At 43.7% G+C, this 19929-nt stretch overlaps 1 protein-coding gene and 1 non-coding gene across 2 annotated transcripts in view; both read left to right on the forward strand.

The window, feature by feature from the left end:
• The window catches only part of AP1G1 (adaptor related protein complex 1 subunit gamma 1), a 42805-nt gene extending 25672 nt beyond the window's left edge, over positions 1-17133 (forward strand). Inside the window, exons 11-23 of the mRNA XM_054170091.1 lie at positions 171-284; positions 2523-2663; positions 3312-3366; positions 5045-5167; positions 5497-5586; positions 6076-6203; positions 6802-6906; positions 9023-9164; positions 9608-9734; positions 10152-10247; positions 10475-10635; positions 11610-11708; positions 14092-17133. Of these exons, the coding sequence (XP_054026066.1) occupies positions 171-284; positions 2523-2663; positions 3312-3366; positions 5045-5167; positions 5497-5586; positions 6076-6203; positions 6802-6906; positions 9023-9164; positions 9608-9734; positions 10152-10247; positions 10475-10635; positions 11610-11708; positions 14092-14193 (1483 nt within the window). The 3' untranslated portion in view covers positions 14194-17133. The remainder of the gene's footprint in view (positions 1-170; positions 285-2522; positions 2664-3311; positions 3367-5044; positions 5168-5496; positions 5587-6075; positions 6204-6801; positions 6907-9022; positions 9165-9607; positions 9735-10151; positions 10248-10474; positions 10636-11609; positions 11709-14091) is intronic.
• Positions 1380-1466, forward strand: LOC128898193 (small nucleolar RNA SNORD71). The gene has a single exon (XR_008462732.1). It is a non-coding gene; the product is annotated as a small nucleolar RNA SNORD71 (small nucleolar RNA).
• Positions 17134-19929: the final 2796 nt, after the last annotated feature.

Genomic DNA, 19929 nt, shown 5'->3' on the forward strand with positions numbered 1-19929 from the left:
TTTTGGAGACAGGCCAGACAGTCCTCTAGAAGATTTCTATTTGTTGCTGAGTACAAGAGAACCATATTCTGTTGCAAAATAAGACTAAGGGTTTCTTTTTGGGGGGAGTGTCTGTGTATAGAATGAAATGCCTGCTGCCAGCTGTTTGTTATGATGTGCCCTTGTTGCAGATACGTAGCTTTGACGTCGTTGTTGAAAACTGTGCAGACAGACCATAATGCAGTGCAGCGGCATAGAAGCACGATAGTGGACTGCCTGAAGGATCTGGATGTCTCCATTAAAAGGTAATTGAAATATCAGTCACATAGACTCATGGTTGGCAGCCTATGGGAAGTGAGCAGGGCACAAGCAAAAATGACAGTAATCTGAGGGGGCTGTCAGTGAGGCTACTATTAATGTATAGTGTGATTCATACTTCAAAGAAGGTAATGTAAATGTGCAGCCACCTTCTTTGAGAAGATGCACTTAGATTTTATGCATCTAGTATTGTGGCTGGTCTGAATTTTTCCATATGGAGTCTCAGCAGAGATCCGACTGTGTGCTCTCAACAAAAGAGGGAAAACCTCTTAAAGTATCCTTAACAAAACTACTTTGGCATGCTCCACACTGCTTTTCTTTCCCAGTTGAACAGGCAGTACTGTGATGTCTTAAAGCAGCATTAAGCTGTCCAAATAATGGATTCTGGATTCAATTTGATTAAGCAGTGATAGAATTTAGACTTAACTTGATTGCTCACGTAATTTGCTTACAAACTTGGCCTCTTATAAATGCTTAGTGTTCATTTGTCATTTAAATGGCAATATGTTGCTACTTCTCTGGGTAGTGGAAGGGCCTGCAACCTTACTGTTCACTGCAGGAAGACTCTTCCTGGTAGTCTAAACTCTGTTTCTTCTCATTATTTCAACTATGTTCCTTTCACTCATCATAGTAACTTTTTCCTGTTTGTCAGACACACATAGTTGCTCTTGGATTGTTTGTTCTCACTTTTACCCAACTTATATGGAATACTGCTCTTCTAAATTGGGTCTTTCAGACTGTCAGTTGCTTGCTCTTTCTTTCACAATTCACTTCCTCATCATTATTCTTTCTATAACTGGTCTGAGCTCAGTGCAGCGTTATGACATGTCAGTGATGGGAACAGTTGCACCCATGTTGCATCTTGGGCAAGTTTCATTGAGCTCCTGTGACATCATGACTATATCTTCAAAATTGTTCAACTTCAATTTTTTTTCTGTCATATAAAGTTGATTTATGCCATCTTTGAATCCAGTCTAGATTTTTAACAGCATTGCTCAGTCTGTGTACAGAATAGGGAAGAAATTGGAGCTGTCTTGCTAGGAAAACACAGGTAGGCTACAAACAACAGAGCTTCACATCTGAGTGCAATTGGAGGATGAAGCCTTTGAGTGATCCATCGGCAGAGCATGATGTTGCCATGCTGACACTCTTGCTGCTGACAATGCACTTGTCTTCATTGGAGCAATATATTGACTGGATGTCAGAGTCCCCCAGGTTGCACAACAGCAGTAGAACAGACAAAGTCCAGTGCTGTGAGGATCTTTTTTTGTCTTCTAGTAGGCTATGTCAGTGGCAGGCATGGATTAAAATTCCTGATAGTATGAAGAATCCAGAACTTGGAGTTTGGTTTCTGGATTATACCAAATGCTCAGTTTTAAAGAGGAGCCCAAGTCGTTTAGTAAGGCTGTTTTAATCCATAGTTACAGTATGGTTTAACATAACCAATTGCCAGCAGTGTAGAGAGACATCTGATGGTAGTCTTAATTCAAAAAATGTCAGAAGTGTGGAAGATATGTGCTAGAATCAATTACAGAAGCTTGATGTAGAAAGGCTAAGGATTAGCCTCTGATTTCTTGATGTATATAATGAGGAATAGCAAAGAGCCAGTTCTCTGTGTAGTTGTGGTATCAGCTTGGGTTGGAAGAAGGGAGGAATGGGTTCTGAGAATAGCACTAGGGTAATTTTGAGTTATAGAAATCTTATGTAATTTATCTGACAGGATACAATAAAGCTTTTCAGTTAACATTTTAAATTTCTACTGTATTTGAATCCTTAATATAGGGAGATCCCTGAAGAGACCAAAACTGCTCTCTTTCCTGAAGTGGGAGAAGGCTTGTGGTAGCATGGATTACTTACTGCAGTTGTGTATCAGAAATGACCAGCATGCCATTAGAAATATTTGAGACAGACTTTAATGCTGGTGGACTCTGGTTGCTGTAAGATATTTCTAGCCTTTAAGACACAGAGAAGTGTTTTTAGAACACCCTATACCCATACTGCTCCCTCTCAGGGTTTTTTTGGGGGTGTGTGTTTATTGTCTGCCCATGAACAGGGGAATGCTGGTACATGTAATGTGAAGGCTGTTCTCACAAGGGTAATAAATGTTGCTCTCTTCTTAATTAAAAGGTAAGGGTGTTCTAGTGGCTGGACTTGTGTGTTGTTGGTTGTCTTTTTTTACTTCATTAGGTGAAGATACTCTGTTGGTTTTCTGTCTCTTGCCCTAGGCGTGCAATGGAACTGAGTTTTGCTCTTGTTAATGGGAACAATGTCCGTGGAATGATGAAGGAGTTGCTCTATTTCCTGGATTCCTGTGAACCAGAGTTCAAGGCAGACTGTGCATCTGGAATATTTCTTGCAGCTGAAAAGTATGGGGTCAACCTGTTATTAAGTTTTTGTACATCCTTGGAATTATGAACACTGTGTGTGTTGTTCCTCTCCTTTCTGTCCCCCCAGGACAGAATATGTTTATCATCCCTTCTCTATTTGCTGATCTGTGTGTGGTTTGTCAGTTTCAACCTAGTCTGAAGAACAGGATGCACTATTGTGTCCTGTATGTATAGTCTTCATATCACTAAACCACTCCGGTGTATTTATTTCTGCTGGACTTTGGAACAGCTGTTGTGCTGACATCCTGGTCCTGCCTCCCTCTCCACACACACAGATTTTTCTCTGTTTTGTTTACAAGAGAGATGATCTTGGTACTATTGAGCCATTGTAATCAACAGCCTAACTTTGAGGTGCTGTGTGTACAAGGTATGGCTGTGGTACCATATACAGACTTGTACATTCATTCAGTTTTCCAGCATCAACACTAATACAAAAAAAGTCTAAGAATGTCAAGTGTGTGGTGTTTTGTTATGTGGGAGTGTTTTGTGCATGTTTTGTTCCACTCAGGAAACAGTGGGTCATGAAGTAACTGAACGGGGAGGTTCTGATGATGATGGGTTTCTTGCAGGTTTGAAGGCCAGCAGTTACTGCTCTAACCTCTTTCCTTATTTATTTATTTTTTTCAGGTATGCTCCGTCCAAACGCTGGCACATAGACACAATCATGAGAGTCTTAACAACAGTAAGTGAAACTGCCTCTGTGTGACTCTACAAAACTGTTGTGCAAGGTTACTCAGCATCAAGTTGGAGATGGCTATAAAGGCTGGCAGTTAACAAATGCTGCAGCAAGTGTCCTGAGGTAGTAGTGACCCAAGGCAGCCAGTCAGAAATACATAAATTCAGTAAATATGACCTTGTGGGTTTTAGAAGAAATGTGATTTCAGAAACACACAAGAATACAGAGTGTGTCAGAGTTTGACTGCAGTAATCACATTAAGCTCTAAGTTAGGACTGCTCTTGTGCTGTCTGTGATTCCAGCATGCAGCACTTTCTGAGGAGAGTGAGCACAGCCTTAAGTGACTTGCAAAAAGAGAGTGAAACCATTTCTTGGAATTTTTCCAAGCTGAATTTATCAAAGCTTTTTAATGAAGCTGTATCAATAGCCTTCTAGTGCCTCTTCTTTGGGTTTAATTATTACTCTTTACCTACATGAATTTCTTCATGATCATCACAGCTGAAGTGGAACTGAAGTAGTGTTTTGGCAGCGATCCTGATAACTTGGGTAGGCAATGTGTTCCCCGAGGTGAAAGAGTGGAAAGAGATTTACTTTATCAGTATGAGTGTTCAAATTTGAGAAGTTCATCAAGAAGTGAGTCTGGCTTGTGCCCAGTTTTGCCAGCCTGAAACAGAGAAACGTAGGTTCCTCTGAACTAAGAATTAATTTCCATTAGAAGATTGGCTGTGAGAATTGCTCTCAGATGACCTCCTCTAATAAAGTAACTTCCTTCATAAATGGTTTCTATAACAGCCAAAAGAAGTTGTATTTGTGAGACTGCCTACTGCAGATTTACAGATAAATCTTCTTTCCAGTTTACCAGACTTATGAGAACTAACACAGAAAGATAGTACCAGTCATTGTGGTGGTTGACCCTGGATGGATACCAGCTGCCCACCAAAGCTGCTGTATCACCCCCCCTCCCTCAGTTGAACAAGAGAGAGAAGATGTGACAAAAAACTCATGGGTGAAATAAGGATAGGAAGATCACTCACCAGTTACTGTCGTGGGCAAAACTCATTGGCATAATGAGAAATAAAACCAAATCTTAAAACACCTTCCTCCCACTCTCTTTCTTCCAGGGTGAGCTTCACTCATAATTCCTCTGCAGCAGCACAGCGGGACAGGGAATGGGGGTTGTGGTCAGTTTATCACATGTTGCCTCTGCTGCTCCTTCCTCAGGGGGAAATCTCTTGCTCCTTTCCCCCTGTTCTAGTGTGAGGTCCCTCCTATAGGTTGCAGTCCTTCAGGAACAGAGTGCTCCAGCATGGGTCACCCATGGATTCACAGGTCCTGTCAGGAGCCTGTTGCAGTGCAGGCTTCCCATGGGGTCACAGCCTTCTCTGGGCTCCTCCTGCACCAGCATGGAGCCCTTCATGGGCTACAAGGGGTCAGCCTGCCTCACCATGGTCTTCACCACAGGCTGTAGGGGAATCTCTGCTCCAGTGCCTGGAGCACCTCCTTCCACCTCCTTTCTTCACCGACTTTGGTGTCTGCAGTTCTCTCGTGCGTCAGCCGTGAAGCATCTGGGCGTGTAGAGGCTGACTTTTTCATACAGCTCAAATGGGTTTGTGAAGGGTATCAGCAGATGCTGGGTGGTCCTGAGAAGCTGAATAGCAAAACCTAACAACAATTGTTTTTGCAGGCAGGAAGTTACGTTCGTGATGATGCTGTTCCTAATCTGATTCAGCTAATAACGAATAGTGTGGAGATGCATGCCTACACTGTGCAGAGACTCTACAAAGCCATCCTTGGTGATTATTCCCAGGTAATACCAAACGTGACCAGCTTCAGTTTCCTTCTTGTACTGCAATAAATGTGTTTACTAAGCATCTCAAGGTAAGGCAACATCACAGTGTCTTGCTTCAAGAGACAGTTTGCAGATGAGGCATGTCCGCTGTAAATTTAGGTTAGTTTTATTTTTTCTAATTCTCTTGTGGAGTTTTTGACTGAATTGACTATTCCTGTTTCTTCTGCTGTGGAGACCTTCCTTGGCTTGAAGGAGGGCTGAGCTTGTTCTGAGAAATAGTGATGGTTTAATTTGTCATACAGGCATCCATTTATCACTGAGGCATCTGATTTTTCTTCTTCAAACAGCAACCCCTGGTGCAAGTGGCCTCTTGGTGCATAGGCGAGTATGGAGATCTTCTGGTGTCTGGTCAGTGTGAAGAGGAGGAACCAATACAGGTATAGCTTGGGAAGAATGACTGCAAACTGAGGCTGTAGTTGCTTGACGCTAGTTATGTGAGAGGAATGCTTTCAACTGTTACCTAGCACTGATGTCCCTTTATGGTGATGGACCCTGGGCAGGAAATCTCCTTGCCATGCAACAGGCGTGGGCTGTGTAAACACCATGTGGAGTGAAGCTGCATCTGGCAAAGCAGTGGTTTCAGTGCTAACCTAGGTTGTAGTGTATCTGCTAGGGTTTTAGCTGTCTGGTTTGGTCATGAATCTGCACTTCAATGTGTGGAACATTAACTGTATTTTACAGCTAATACCATAAATCTCCACCTAGATGCAGCTGTCTCATGCACTCTAAATGAAATGCTACAGGCTCTGAGTTGTGGAGGAGGTAAAGCATGGCCATTAAGCAGGAAACAGGTTTTTATAGTGTGCCTTGGAAGACCTGCTGCAAAGCTTCTCTCTGTCTCAGCCTAACCTTTCTGTACTTTTCAGGTAACAGAGGATGAAGTTCTTGATATTTTAGAAAGCGTCCTGATATCTAATATGTCTGCATCTGTTACACGAGGCTATGCTCTCACTGCCATTATGAAGCTTTCCACAAGGTTCACCTGTACTGTCAAGTGAGTTCTTGTTGATGTACTGCAAGCATGCTGGCATCACTTGTCTTCAGTAGAAGTATTCCATGCACGTGTTCTTCTTCCATGGTTCATAAGAGTTTTCTTCTTGTTTGTTGGCTGTCATAGTCCTTTGCTTGCAGAGGGGAAAACTTCCACTGACTCATACTGGTTTTCTCTGCAGTTGTGTTCTGCTGTGTAGAGATTTAATTCATGTTTCTGTTGCTTGAAAACTCCTTTATGGGAAATCTAGGTCCTTACTGACAGTAAACTGTTCTTTCCAGTTTCTTTTTTGGATGATGGAGAGAAAAATAGCCTTGTTTTATGCAGATGGCTTCTCAGTGTGGGCAGTTGAGCTTTCTTATGATACACCCTGTGGTGGTATATTAATCACCTGCTTATATTGTTATGAAGGGACAGTTCAAAAATGGGTGTTGGATAGACACTCCAGAAAAACAGGAGTGACTGCTGCTTTAAATGAATTACACAGGACACCTATTCAGCAGAGGCTGGATAGTGTCTTCTGGATGACACATGCTAATTCCTTCCTTACTGGTGCTGATTCCCTGGTGTGTTTTGTTTGTTTCTCCCTGCCCCCACACAGTCGCATCAAGAAGGTAGTTTCCATTTACGGCAGCAGCATTGATGTGGAGCTACAGCAGAGGGCAGTGGAATATAATGCACTTTTTAAGAAGTATGATCACATGAGGTAAGTGCTGATGGGTTTTGGTGTTTGAAAAGGATTGTGATCATCTGCTCCGATCTCCTCTGTTCAACACTTTGTGCTTTGAGGGCTTTCTTTGGTTATTAGGATTACAGAGAAGCTAGAATTCCTCCCTTATCTAAAGGGTTAGTGAGGGTTTTAAGAGCCTACCCTATCCTGGAAGGTAGTTCTGTGATCAGGGACTCTCTGCCAAAACAGTTGCCTTGCTTATGAGCTTGAACTTGACTAATTTTTACTTCAGGGTGTTGAATCTTGAATTTGCTAGATGATTAATTATCTGTCTTAGCCTCTACTGTGCTAGCATTGCCATAGTAATTAGCTTCAGAATTACTTTAAAATATCTTTGCCGTAAATGTGCAGAGATTGACTGACCTGTCCTCCTAAACTGCTCTGAACTTGGGGTAATTCTTCCAACTGTTAATACTTCTCAGTTTTTTAGAAAACATTGGAATTCACTGTGTCTTTTTGTGGTGTCTTATTTTAAAAGCTCAAATTCTGCATGCAAAGGCATAGTTTTTCAGTGCACTACACAGCATCCCTGTCTTACAATTTATGAGCATGTTCGCTTCCTTACACCTTATGATTGAGAGATTCCCCATTCATCATTGCTTTGCTCAAGTTTAAAATCCCCCCTTTGTTTGCAGTAAGCAAGCTGTAATTCTTTGCAGAGTGCTCATTAATCTGCTATGTAGAATATTTAATTTTGATACATAGGAGTACCATAGATTCTGTTCAGGGAGAATCCTAAGATTGGAGGAGATGGTCTGGGAGTTAACTTCATCCACTCTTGAAAACTTCCCATAACATTCCACTGAATTCTGGAGGGTCTGATGTGGACTCTAGATGAGAAGACAGAGAGGAAATGGATGCCACTGGACTGAATACTGCCTCTGTTTGTAGGAGCCTCCAAACATTGTTTCAAAGGCTCTTTGCAATCATTTTTTGCCATGGGTACCATGCTATTCAGTATGTGGGGGACATAACACCCTTCTATTTTCCTCTTTTCTCTTCTGTGGAATCCCTGGAGCAACTCAAATTGTTTGTGGAAAAGCCATGTTAATGAGCATGGGCATGTGAGCTGCCTGGGGCTTCATGTGGAGCCTTATGAATGAGTTGAGAAAAATCTCCCTTGGATCATTCAGATGGCAGCATCTGGCAATCAGCTGGCTTTTTGAGCAGAGCATAGTGCCTGCCATTCATAGCTTTGGGAAGCATTGCATTCCAGGAAAGCACATGTGAATTTCATTCAGTGAAGCAGTGCACTTCATGCAGCAGAGTATTTGTATTTCCCCCCCCAGTACATTCATTACAATGTAAAAGTCAACATTTAATGATTTCTACTCATTAGGACTTTGTTCATGGTCAAAAATGCAGCTCATTGTTGGATTTTTGGCGCTGGTACACTTTTTCAGCCCAGGCAATGCATAGACAGTGTAGCTTGCTGCTGTTCCATACAGCAGTTTGTGGCTTGATCTGGAAAGGTAATGGCCTTTCTTGCATTACAGGCTAGTTCTCCCTGTACAGGTTTTCCTAGTTTTTTGGTCTGATGTCAGGATTCTGGATCCTGTGCCTCCTTTTGAGTCTCTGTATCAATTCAGGAAGATACTCTCAAGGGTTTGGAAATTTCATTTGGCTAAATGAGAATATGGTGATTTGTTTCCCCAACTTTGTCATCTGTTTTAAGTGGTTATCCCTTCTGCAAAGAGAAGTCAAATGAGCTGACTCTTTAATTCAGCTGCATATGGAACAGAGCAGTCCAGTGTCCCACATCTGCAGTTAATCCCCGTTGGTCAATTATTTAATCTTTGTCTTGGGATTGTTATCCTAGCCCCACAGTGGAAATTGTATCAAGTACTAGGGGAAAACAGGAGGCAGGAGGACTTGTTTGGCTTTTGGCTCTCAACTAGTGTATTTACACTGGCACAAAATACCAGAGATTACTTCTGACCACCTCAAGCTGTCATGCAGTCTTACAGTTCCCCCTGCATTGGAGCTAAAAGGAAAAGGCAGGTTCCCCTGTCTGTATCACCTCCTGAATGTCTGAGCATTTGGATTAGGATCCAGGAAGATGGCACAGTTTAACTATGTCAGCTTCTTTCAGGCCAGCCCTGCTTGAGAGAATGCCAGTAATGGAGAAAGTCACCACAAATGGCCCTACTGAGATTGTACAGACCAACGGAGAGACGGAGCCAGCGGTACTGGAAACCAAACCTCCACCCCCTGGATTGCAGCCTGCTAGCCAGGTAATGGAAACTGATCTAGGATAAGTTTCCACTGCCTGCCAGAACACACTACTAGCCACTTCCACTAGTAAGCTGAGACCATCTCCCTCCCCCTCTCTGCTTCTTTGCTAGTTCTGGCCTGGTAATGATTGCATTGCCTCTGATAGTTGTAGTGTCAGGAACAGGGTTGTGGAGGAGGTTGTTGTGGGGAGTCCATGAGCAAGATGGGGATAAAGCCCCAAACAGGCTCAATGTGCACAAACTCCAGCCTTCTCTATCTGTGGTCCCAAGAGCATGGGAACTAGATCTCTTGTGGGCATGGGACCACATAGAAACTAAGAACTTCTCTGACTGGTCAGCAGTCCTATTGGTCTTCAGTCCAAGAAAAAGTAGATTTCATTACATTTTCAGGGGAATGTATTGGGAATTTGAATATGTAACTATTACATCCACTCTCTTATTAGGCAAATGATTTGTTGGACTTGTTGGGGGGAAGTGATATAACACCTGTAATCCCCACTGCACCTACAAGCAAGCCAGCTTCTGCTGGTGGGGAGCTCCTTGACCTTCTGGGAGACCTCAACCTAACAGGTGAGCAGGCTGCATCTCTTAAAAGTCTACATTCTCAGTCCTGGGATGAGATGAGAGGCTGGCTAGTTCTTCAATGTATATCAAGTCATAGTCTTCACACTTACTCTCACCAAAATCAGTATTAGCATACAAGTAGCAGTCAGGGAATGAAGTCATAGGTTGACTGGTGAGGCTTGAGCATTTTCATACTCCAACCTGGGAACTCTGTGAGCCATTACAGAGAGGACTGGGAGAAGAGGTATTCATTACATTAAATACCTGCTAGCTCAAGAGGAGCCAGCCCTTGATAGCAAAAGCAGAGGAGGATGAATTGTAGAGTTTCATGTAAAGAAATATGCAATAGTTGATCTTTGGAGAAGGAGTAATTACTCTTCATTTCATGACAGCTAAGTAATAATCCTTCAACATTTCTTGTAGGTTCTCCGGTATCCGCCCCTGCGCCCCAGATAGCACAGCCTCCGTTCCTGCTTGATGGACTTTCATCACAGCCTCTCTTCAATGATATTGCTGCAGGTTAGGGACTTATAAATCCTTAGCCCATGGTGCCACAGCACCCAACTAGAAGAGGGGAAAAAGGGGTAGTAAATAAAGGGGGGAGTTGAAAGTGAAGTGTGGCACAGACATCAGGAGGAGGGGATGTGTTTAATCTTCTTAAGAGTTCATGTCTAGGGTAAAGTAAATGACATGATGTTGAGAGTGATGTCCAGTTTCTGTAGGTCATGCTGTTTTGTCTTCTACAGGAATCCCCTCAATTACTGCATACAACAAGAATGGGCTGAAGATTGACTTCACCTTTGAGAGGTCAAACACCAACCCCAGCATCACTGTAATCACGATACAGGCCTCCAACAGCACAGAGCTGGATATGACAGATTTTGTTTTCCAAGCTGCAGTACCAAAGGTAGAGCCACTTAGGGCAACTACAGTGACAGGTTGAGGACCCATTGCAAATACTTCCTGATTGGTGCTTGCATGCAGACAGAAACTTGCAGCATGGTGAACAAGGTTGAGCTGTTCATAGGTTGTCTTCATACTCGGTTTGGTCATCCCTTTCTGTTCTGAAACAAAATGTTACAAATGCAGTAGAACACCAGCTCCTTATCAGATTGGACTACTTCTGCTTGGACAGGATTTTGGTTTGAAACCACCACTGTCTCAGAGAGCTGCTAAACACACTGAGAATAATGTTGGATTCAAAAGAAAAAAGTGAAGGCATGAATCTTTCCCTTTTTTCTTAGTTTCTAAGAACTATACCATGCTCTTTGCAGCTATGCATACATGAAAAAAGTCTTTTGAAGCTATTGTCTGCTTATAAAGTTCAAAGGAGTCTCCACATGGTTATTAGCGATGGTCCTCTTCTGAGCAGTGAATTGCCTCCCCTTTGCATTTAACTGCAGATAAAGAAGATGGGAGACAGGCAGTGCCCTATTTCTGGTAGAGCAGACTGTTGAAATGATTGGAGTGTTGTTTAAGTTTGGAAAAACACATTCATGTCTGGGAGTTCACCTCCAGGAATCAGTCACGCTCTAGATTTAATTTTGATGGGTTTCGTGCCTGCTGTAGGCAGGAATGGGCCTCCTGAAGTTGCAGGTGTGCTGAGCAGTCTCGACTGTTCCTCTGAACATGACGCAAAAAACAATGCATCACTGCTGATCTTGGAACACTACAGTAAGCCCTCACCCCTTATGTTTATGCTGCTTGTTTAGACAGATGGTGGGCTGCTGAATATTTTGTTCTTTACATACAGGAAATTGAAGAGCTGATTATTCAGGGCCAGAAACTGAACTCTTAACTTGCTTTCTCTGGGTGCAAACAAATCAGTTTTTGTTTTGCTTGATTGAGCATCACATTATTTTCTCTTTGCCCTTTCTTCAGACATTCCAGCTGCAGCTCCTGTCTCCCAGCAGCAGTGTCATCCCTGCATTTAACTCGGGGACCATCACACAGGTCATTAAAGTCCTGAATCCACAGAAGGTGAGTGATTCCAAGAGCAGTCATTAAAGATACTGTCTTAGAATCATGCATTTGGTGGTCAGTTAGGGAACGTATCGCCGATGAGAGATAGGGAATGAGGTTGAGAATGATGTCTGTTCACTGACAGTCATTTTGGTTAGGGTTAGGAAGAAGTTATGTAAAAGACAGGAAGTCTTGGGCGCAGGTTTGGCCTTCTCTTTGGTTGTACCACTAAACCAGATCAACATCTCTGCTACCTTCTTGAATTTGTTAGTCTTTTGCATTGAAGTGGTCATTGAACAAGGTTTTTAGATGGCTTTTCTAGAAGGACTCAACCTGTTGTTTGTACAAATTGTAAAAGTGATATCTGAAAGGCAAATATCTTGCCATATAAATAATTCAAGCTTTGTATCTGCTTTCTGCAGTGGTGTTACTTGAAGTGTTTGTTACACAAAAAACCGCTTAATCTGTAACACTAACAAAATTGTTTCTTTTCTGAAGGGGTGTCATTTGTTTTTAATGTGAGGGGTGTAGTTTTAAACAGTTGATGGAATCTTTAGGTATGATTTAAGCATAATTCCATTTGCTTGACAGGCTTCAAGACTGAGATACAACAGACTTGAGGGGTGGGAGGGGTATGGTCCATGTCCTCTTTGAAGAGGCTTTGAAAATATTCAGATGGAATCAGAAAACAAAATGAAATTGAGATCACATACTTCTTCCATTGTGGGGCAACCTTAAGATCTTAAATACTAAGATCTGAAACCATCTGAAGTTTTTCATAGATTAGTATTTCTGTACTGCTTTAGATGCTAAGTGTTGCTGCTGAACTGATGTGCAAATTAGGGAACATTCTTCAGTCTCAGCCCAAGATTTCACTGAAATGGCTGTCTTCTAGAACATATTTTTGGTGGTTCCCAGGCATCTCCCAGGTCTGTGTCATGTGTTCCCTTTGCCAGTGTAAAGGCACAGAACCTATAATTCTTTGTCTTGTATGCATCTGGCAGGACTTTCTGTGGTGCTGTTGAGCAGCTTTCAAAAATCACCTTTAAAGTTTATTTCTGAGCTTGTCAGGTTTAGCAGTTTTCCTGTAAGGTGCCAGAAGTCTCAGTAGATCCACCCCATATAGAACCCCTAAGGAGAAATACACCCAGATAGCGGGATGCACACTGCAACTCCTATGAATGCTTCAGGGTACAGAGGTGCAAAATAGTGTTTTACTGCCTGCTTTCCTTGCCTGCTGTTTTGTAACTCTTCCACCTCTGGCAGTTGTGCATCTCTTAGTGACCTTTAGATTGCTACTGCCTGAAAGTGCAGCTTTGCAAGAACTATCCATGAGATAGTTTAGTTACCTGGAATGTTCTAAGGGAGGCAACCTTGGGAAGCCTGGCTGTTCAGGAGGTAGCTGTTTGTCCTGTCAGTGTTGTGAAAATGTGATCTGTTTGCCTGGACATGAACTGTCCTTATGTTGGATTGAAAATGATGGAAACAACACCAAACATAAAAAAACCTGACAATGACTTTATTAACCTATTACTGATACAGCTTTGGTGGTAGAAGCAGTTATCAACCTTTCCTCCTCCTGCTATCCTTTTTGCATATTTCCCTGTAGGCCTGGGTAGAAGAGCCAGAGATAAGCAACTTTTTGTTTTTAGGGTTTTTTGGGAAACAATTCTAACTTTTTGAGAGAGAGAGGAGAATAGGGAGCCTGGCTGGAGCACGCTGTGCTCGAGCTACTATTAAGGGTCACCTAGTATCTGGATGTCAGCCAAATGACAGAGGGTAAAGCAACTTCTGTGCTTTCTGAGCTTTTCCATCATTTACTCACTCTGTTTCCAGTCTTCCTTAGGCTATTACTTTCACAGTGCTACTAGTATGGAAAATTGTATCTCCTCCTGCAAGCCTAAGTGCAGCTCACCAGAGTTTGGATCTGCTTCCTGCTTTCTCCCATTGTTAACTGGGATTTCAAGGCAGTTATTTTTGCATTTAAGGATTTCATTGCATGTGAGAGCAGGACTAGTGCAGAGAGAGATGTGGGTAGAAGCTGTGCTGTAGCTTTTCTGAGAGGTTATAGCTGATCTGAGAGCTACAGTGACCAGTTGACATCCTACCAAATAAAGCATTTATCTGCAGTGTCACAGATTAGCATGCACATCCTTCTAGCAAGCTCTTGTGAGGAATTGCAGATTCCCAGTATGGCTGGGGTTGGAAGGAACTTCTGGGGATCATCTAGTCCACACTCCGTGCTAAAGCAGGTTTGCCTAGACCAGGAAAGGCCCACGTTTTGTATTCATGGGGTAAGGGAGGGGAGCTGTATGGGGGTTGGGGGGTGGTTGCTGACCCTTAATGAAGACCTGAATTTGTTTTGTGTTTTTGTTTTGTGTTTTTGCCTTTTTTCCTGTAGCAACAACTACGTATGCGGATCAAGTTGACATATAATCACAAGGGCTCAGCAATGCAGGATCTAGCAGAAGTCAACAACTTTCCCCCTCAGTCTTGGCAGTGAGGCTCTGGCACCATTCTTACTCTCACCCCACCCAATCAAAAGAACTCTGGGAAGAAGGTTGTGATCCTTGGCAATCCCCCAAACTGCACCGTGGGCATGGGGAACAGATGAGACCTGCTGATGAGGAGGAATTTTCCTGAAGTGATTGCTGACTTTGAAGCATATCTGTTAAGACTAATCTCCTCTCCTCCGCTGATGAGGCTGGCAGCTTGTGGAGGCTACTGTGCACTCCCTCACACATGCGTTCACAGCCAGAAGCAACATTCCCTCCTCCCCTCCTGCCCCCTCCCTCCTCGCAAAGAAACACAGCCTGGTTGGAAGAGAAGTCTGGAATTTCTAGCAGGGAAACTTTCTTCTCTCTGCAGCAAGTGAACAGCTGCCCCTTCTTTCTGCTGTCTTTTTCCTCTGGGGTGGGCAAGGTGTGTTGTCATTCATTACTAGCTGGATTCCTTCAGGCATTTACATCTGGGGCTCGGACTGGGGACTTGGGGAATGTCAGGCTGCCCTGCCTCTTTCTTCTTGTATCATCTGGGTCTGAAGGGGCTGGAGGCTTCTTGCAGCCTATTCAGTGCATTATTGTGTACACTCACCTCTTAGTTATGTGATACATACCAAGAGCAAGTTAGGCCTTGGGACTTCATCTGCGAACCTGGGACAGTGCGGGAAAAGAGGTGCTGGTGACAGCTGATAAAATTGCTTTGGTGCTGTACTCGGAAATGAAGACCTTACACTTGAATTTTCTTTCTTTCTTTCTTTCCATCAGTAGCTACAGCTGTACAGATTCACAGACAGTCTTCTGTAGCTTCCCCAGAAAGTGCAGTGATGTGTGAGAGATGTAGAGATCCAAGGAGCAGCTGGTTTTCTACCACAGATGGTTTCAAAGTCTTTTAACCCATCAGTTGTGGTTTATGGGTAGAAAAGACATACTCAGTTTTGTTGATCTGTCTTTGAGCAAGGGCTCTGTTCCTGCTGGGAGACTCATCAGAAACTATGCTGCAAAGTTGCTCTTCCCAGTTATTCCAGACCTTCTCCCCACTTTGATTTCTAGAACCTGTTGTAGATCCCCCGGATTCCATTTGAGTTACTTCTGACTGGGATATTTGTGTTGTATCTGTAATACTGGCACTGAAATAAAGACCATGCGGTTTAAAGAGACCTTTTCCCATTTTGTTACTTAATTGATTCTTGTAGTTTGCTCCTTGCACCCCTTTCAGTAATGTGCTAGTTCAGATTCAGACTGAAAGTCACTGAACAGGTTTTAGAATGGAAGCCAGTTGTTGGAATGTTTAGATCCAAAGATGTCAGGTCCAGCACTTTGAGAAAGCTGTGCTCAGTTTCACTTCCTAGTGTGAGCTGCTGTGGAGGTAGTTCAGTTCTGTGAATTCTCATGGAGGCAATGTATAGGACATCAAGCCCACTGTGGCAAAATTGTTCTGATGTTCAGCGCTCTTCAGGGGATCTTCATCCGTGAGTGTGCTGGTAAGCTGAAGGTGTGCTAGCTTCTCGCCCAGTGCTTTTGCAAAAGAAGTGGATGGTACAGCTGCTTTATTTCTGTGCCAGGGCTCTTCAGATAGTGATCATTCAGTGTTCTGATGGCAAGCTTAGACATAGCCTTTTACATCTGCAAAAGTGCTAACACTAGGCTCTGGTCGTTGCCAAAAACATGGCAAGAGTGGTGCACAGTGTACTTAGGGAAAATTGAAGACCTATTCTTCCCTTGGATTCGGAGCAGGAAGCCACTAAAGGTTCTTCAGTCTGCTTTGGATTTAACTGCATTGAGATATATAATGGAGGACTGTCTGTCACTGGCTTCAGTGCTGATCTTGTATAGTGGAACAAATTGAGCTTCTCTTGGAGGGCAATTTTGCTGCCTTACTGAATAAACAGGTTTGGGCCTTCCAATAAGAATTGGAACTGGCGTCGGCATAGGGTTATAAAATCTAGAAGAATGATGTATGACTTCCTTAAAAGTAACTCTAGGTTGTGGCAGGGTCATGCCTTGGCTCTCAGTGGTGAAATAAATACTGTGCTTCAGCTAGAAGTGTATGTATCATGAAGCAACCAATCTTGAGGAAAATGAGTCTATCAGTGTCCATTTGTGGGTGCTGAACCCTTTGGTTTCACTGCATTTGTGGCTATTCACCACCCCGCTAGCTCAGACTCTTCAGTGTTGAAGGCTGAGTATGTTAAGTTTAGACTCCAGTGAGCTCTGAAGTTGTCCCAGACATGAAAGTAATGGAGAGTCTCTGCCTTAGTTCCTGAGCTGCCCATAAATTCTCTTTGTACTCACAGAATTGTGCGTGGTCCCTTGGACTGAAAGCCAGCACACCTCAATTTCCAGTTACTTTTTGCTGAGAAGGAGCACTGGTGCAGAGACCAAATGGGGAGAAGGAGGTAAATATGCTGCAACAAACTGGCCAAGAAAGACTAATTGTGAACAGCTTATCTTGTCCCTCTTGTTGCACTTGCTCTCTGTCCCCTAGAGAGCTGGGGTTTGTGGTTGGTCTCTGTCTGGTAAGCTTGGGTCTCTCAGCCACTCTTGCACAGTACTTGTGTCATGGGAAACAGGTGCTTGTCACGTGCTTCTGACTTGAGCTGAAGGAGGCAGTGCCTGTACCTGAAATGCATTTTGCTTGAAGCCGTCTCTTCCCTACAAGGTAGTCCTTTGTAGCAGCCAAACATTTCTGTTACCCTTGGAGCTCTTTCGTTTCCCTGCTAAGAGATGGGTGCTAACATTAGACCAGAAGGAAGGCCAGGTTTCACATCTTCCCTTACTTGCAGTACTAGATACCATTGCTCACTCCTGGACCCCAAAGTGCATCTCTAAAGCTCTGTGCTTCTGCTGCTGTGTTTGGTCACTGGAGAGTACTCGCATGTCTGCATCTGAGACACTCTTAAGAATAGGGCAAATCTTTCTACCAGCTGAATGCAACACTTCTTACTGGTTCCTTGGTTCAGTGTGAGTGGAATATAAAGGGAGCAAGACACAGACTCCATGACTAAACTGGCTAATATCTACTAATCTTACTAATATCTGTGTTGGAGACTTTGGAGCTGGGAGAGATTGAATGTCTGTTTTTTCAAGTGAATGTATTTTGAGTCAAAAAATGACAGAAAGAATAGTGTGCATAATGAGCCTGAAAGGAGAGGAGACATGAAAAGGTCCTAAGATGTGACTGTGTCCAGGTTTTGATGGGACAAATTATGGCCTTGAACAACCTTTTGAAGCAATAGCAGTGAGGGGACTGCCACCTATACAGTACCTTGGATAAATAACGCAGAAGATGCCGAAACAGCTGGGAAAGGTGATTCAATGCCTTCCCCACGGCTGGTACTAGCTGCAAGATGGAGCAGCAAAGATGGCTTTTTTTAGATCTGCTGGTGTGCTTTCTATGTGTTCATTTTCTACTTGGGGGCTGTGAGGGAAGGAGCTACTGGAGTGCTTCCCTCTGAACTTTCACTCTCTTCCTGTATATTCCTTTTTCTTTCCTGATGTTGTAATTTACATTTTACATAGAGGCCCATCCCACCCTTTGACACTATAGTACAAAAAACCAACCAACCAACCAAACCAAAATCCCAACAAACCCAACCAAATTTAAAGTAAAAACATGCCATTTGAGCAGGGAGCCCAGTGGCGTGCTACCTTCTGCAGACCTATTTTTGAGATGTGAAAAATTTCAGTAAGTGCTGAGTCTTAGGCCGAATGAGGAGCATAACGGATGTAAACATTTACATGGGATGCATTAGACTTCTGCTGTGTGTATTGTCTTTTGGTTGAAACAAATTATGAAGTGACTAATAAAATGAGTCAATATTCAATGATTTAAAACTGTGCCTTGTTGCTTTTTGCAAGTGCAGTGGGCTAGGACTTCACTGGTTCTTATGGTTCAACCGTTACAAGGTCAGATGATAGGAAATAATAAAAGGCAGAGCTTGAAAAACTCTGCAGGAAATTTTGGAGAGCGAAATGGCTGACAACTACAAAATGCTTAAACAGCTTGTGTCAACTACCTCACCTCCACCCCAAAAGAGAGCTTGTCAGTTACTAGCAGCAGTACCTGTCCAGGTGCTAGAAAGGTGTGATGAGATGGGAACACCCATGATTATTTTTTTTTTCCTCCTTGCTGTTGGCAGCATGCCCTTGGAATTGATTACAGTTCCCTTTCTGATTAAAAATTCCCTTCTTATACTCCATGCACCTCTGGATAAGGATTGCTCTAACCTCACTGTCTGTTGAAGTGATGCACATGCCTGTCATAAAGTTTTTCTCATCTTCCAGCCACAGTAACTTTTTATTAGGTAACTTTCCATGTATTTTCTGACACATCACTGCTCTGGGGAGTATAGTCTCCTCTGCATTGCCATGTGTCCTTCTTTTATGGACGTGCTGTTGAGGCAGTGTAACTACAGAACTACAAAGCTGTAGCTAGAGATGTGTTGCAATCCTGCTTGTCTGTAGAGAAAACCCAATGATAATTTGACTTCTAAAGACTAGTCCTCACAGCTTTTCTGTAGTCTGGCAGCATTAAGATTTAGGTGGCTATCCCAGTGCCTGTCTTCATTTAATGATGTGAATCAATACAAAGTGCTGGGGAGCACCTTTAACCTTGCTGAGATGAGGGGTAGTCTGTCAGTACCTTGTTCTTCAGTAGGAGAGCCCTCTGGATACTGGCTTGTTGAGACATGGGTCAGAAACTACCATTTTGGGTGGCAGTGCACAGTTGACTTGGGTACTAGTTCTGCTCTGGGACGGAGCCCTGGAAAGCTATTCCTCAGTGTTCCTCCTGGGTATGGACGATGCTGTGCACATCAGATGTGCCCGGAAGCATATGTGTGCTCTGTGTCCACGGTGCGGTTCAGCAGAAAGCTCGGATGATGTGAAAGTCTGGATGTTTTATAGATGTTTGTAGATGTTGGTTTTGCCTTGACCGATGCTTCCAGGAAAAAAGGCATGAAAGGAGACTCAATAGACCTGAGAGTTCTATTAAGTAACAGTAGCAGGGGTGAGAATTTGGAACGCAAGCTTGGACTTAACTCTCAAGTAAGACTGGGGATGAGTGTAGCAAGAAAGAAATGTGATGACAGGCTGACGTTGGAAACCTTTGTAGGGGGTGGAGAGCGGCGCGGAAAGTGGGAAGCTTCCATTTTTGTTTTCAACACGCTTGATTCCGTTCTGGCATGAACAGCAGCACTTTCAATACATTAAACAAATTATGGTAAAAAGCACAGGGAATAGCTGAGACGAAGGAGCTGCAGAGGGAGGAAGGTGATGGTCGGGTACTCTCTCTGGCTGACTTTAGCCTTGGGACCACTGGTGCTAACACACTAGAGGTAAGCGATAGAAACCGTGTTGATGGAGGGCTTGGGCGAAGGCAGGTGAATTGTTTCCTCGCCTGCCTGTGAACAGTTTATGCCTTGCACCCCATCCCGAGGCAGCTGTATAACCTGCACGGATGAACCGGCGTTTCATGCTGCTCGGGAGCTTTGTGGTCGGCCGCTGGTGCTGCTGCCGTGTGCTGAACGTTTCCACGGCTCTGGCTTGGCGCTGGCTCCGCAATGCGCTGGGATGGTGTGGTAACGCCTCACCGGAGCGCTCCCCTTCGCCACCCCCGCGAGGGGCTGCGGCTCGCCCCGGATGGAGGAGCCAGGGTCGGAGCCGGAGCCCAGCGGGACCTGAGCCGGGGGCGGTGGAAGCTCGCGCGCTTCCGGGGAGGGACCTGCACGGAGCCGGGG

This window comes from Dryobates pubescens, chromosome 19 (genome assembly GCF_014839835.1).
Source record: "Dryobates pubescens isolate bDryPub1 chromosome 19, bDryPub1.pri, whole genome shotgun sequence".
Classification (NCBI taxonomy): domain Eukaryota; kingdom Metazoa; phylum Chordata; class Aves; order Piciformes; family Picidae; genus Dryobates; species Dryobates pubescens.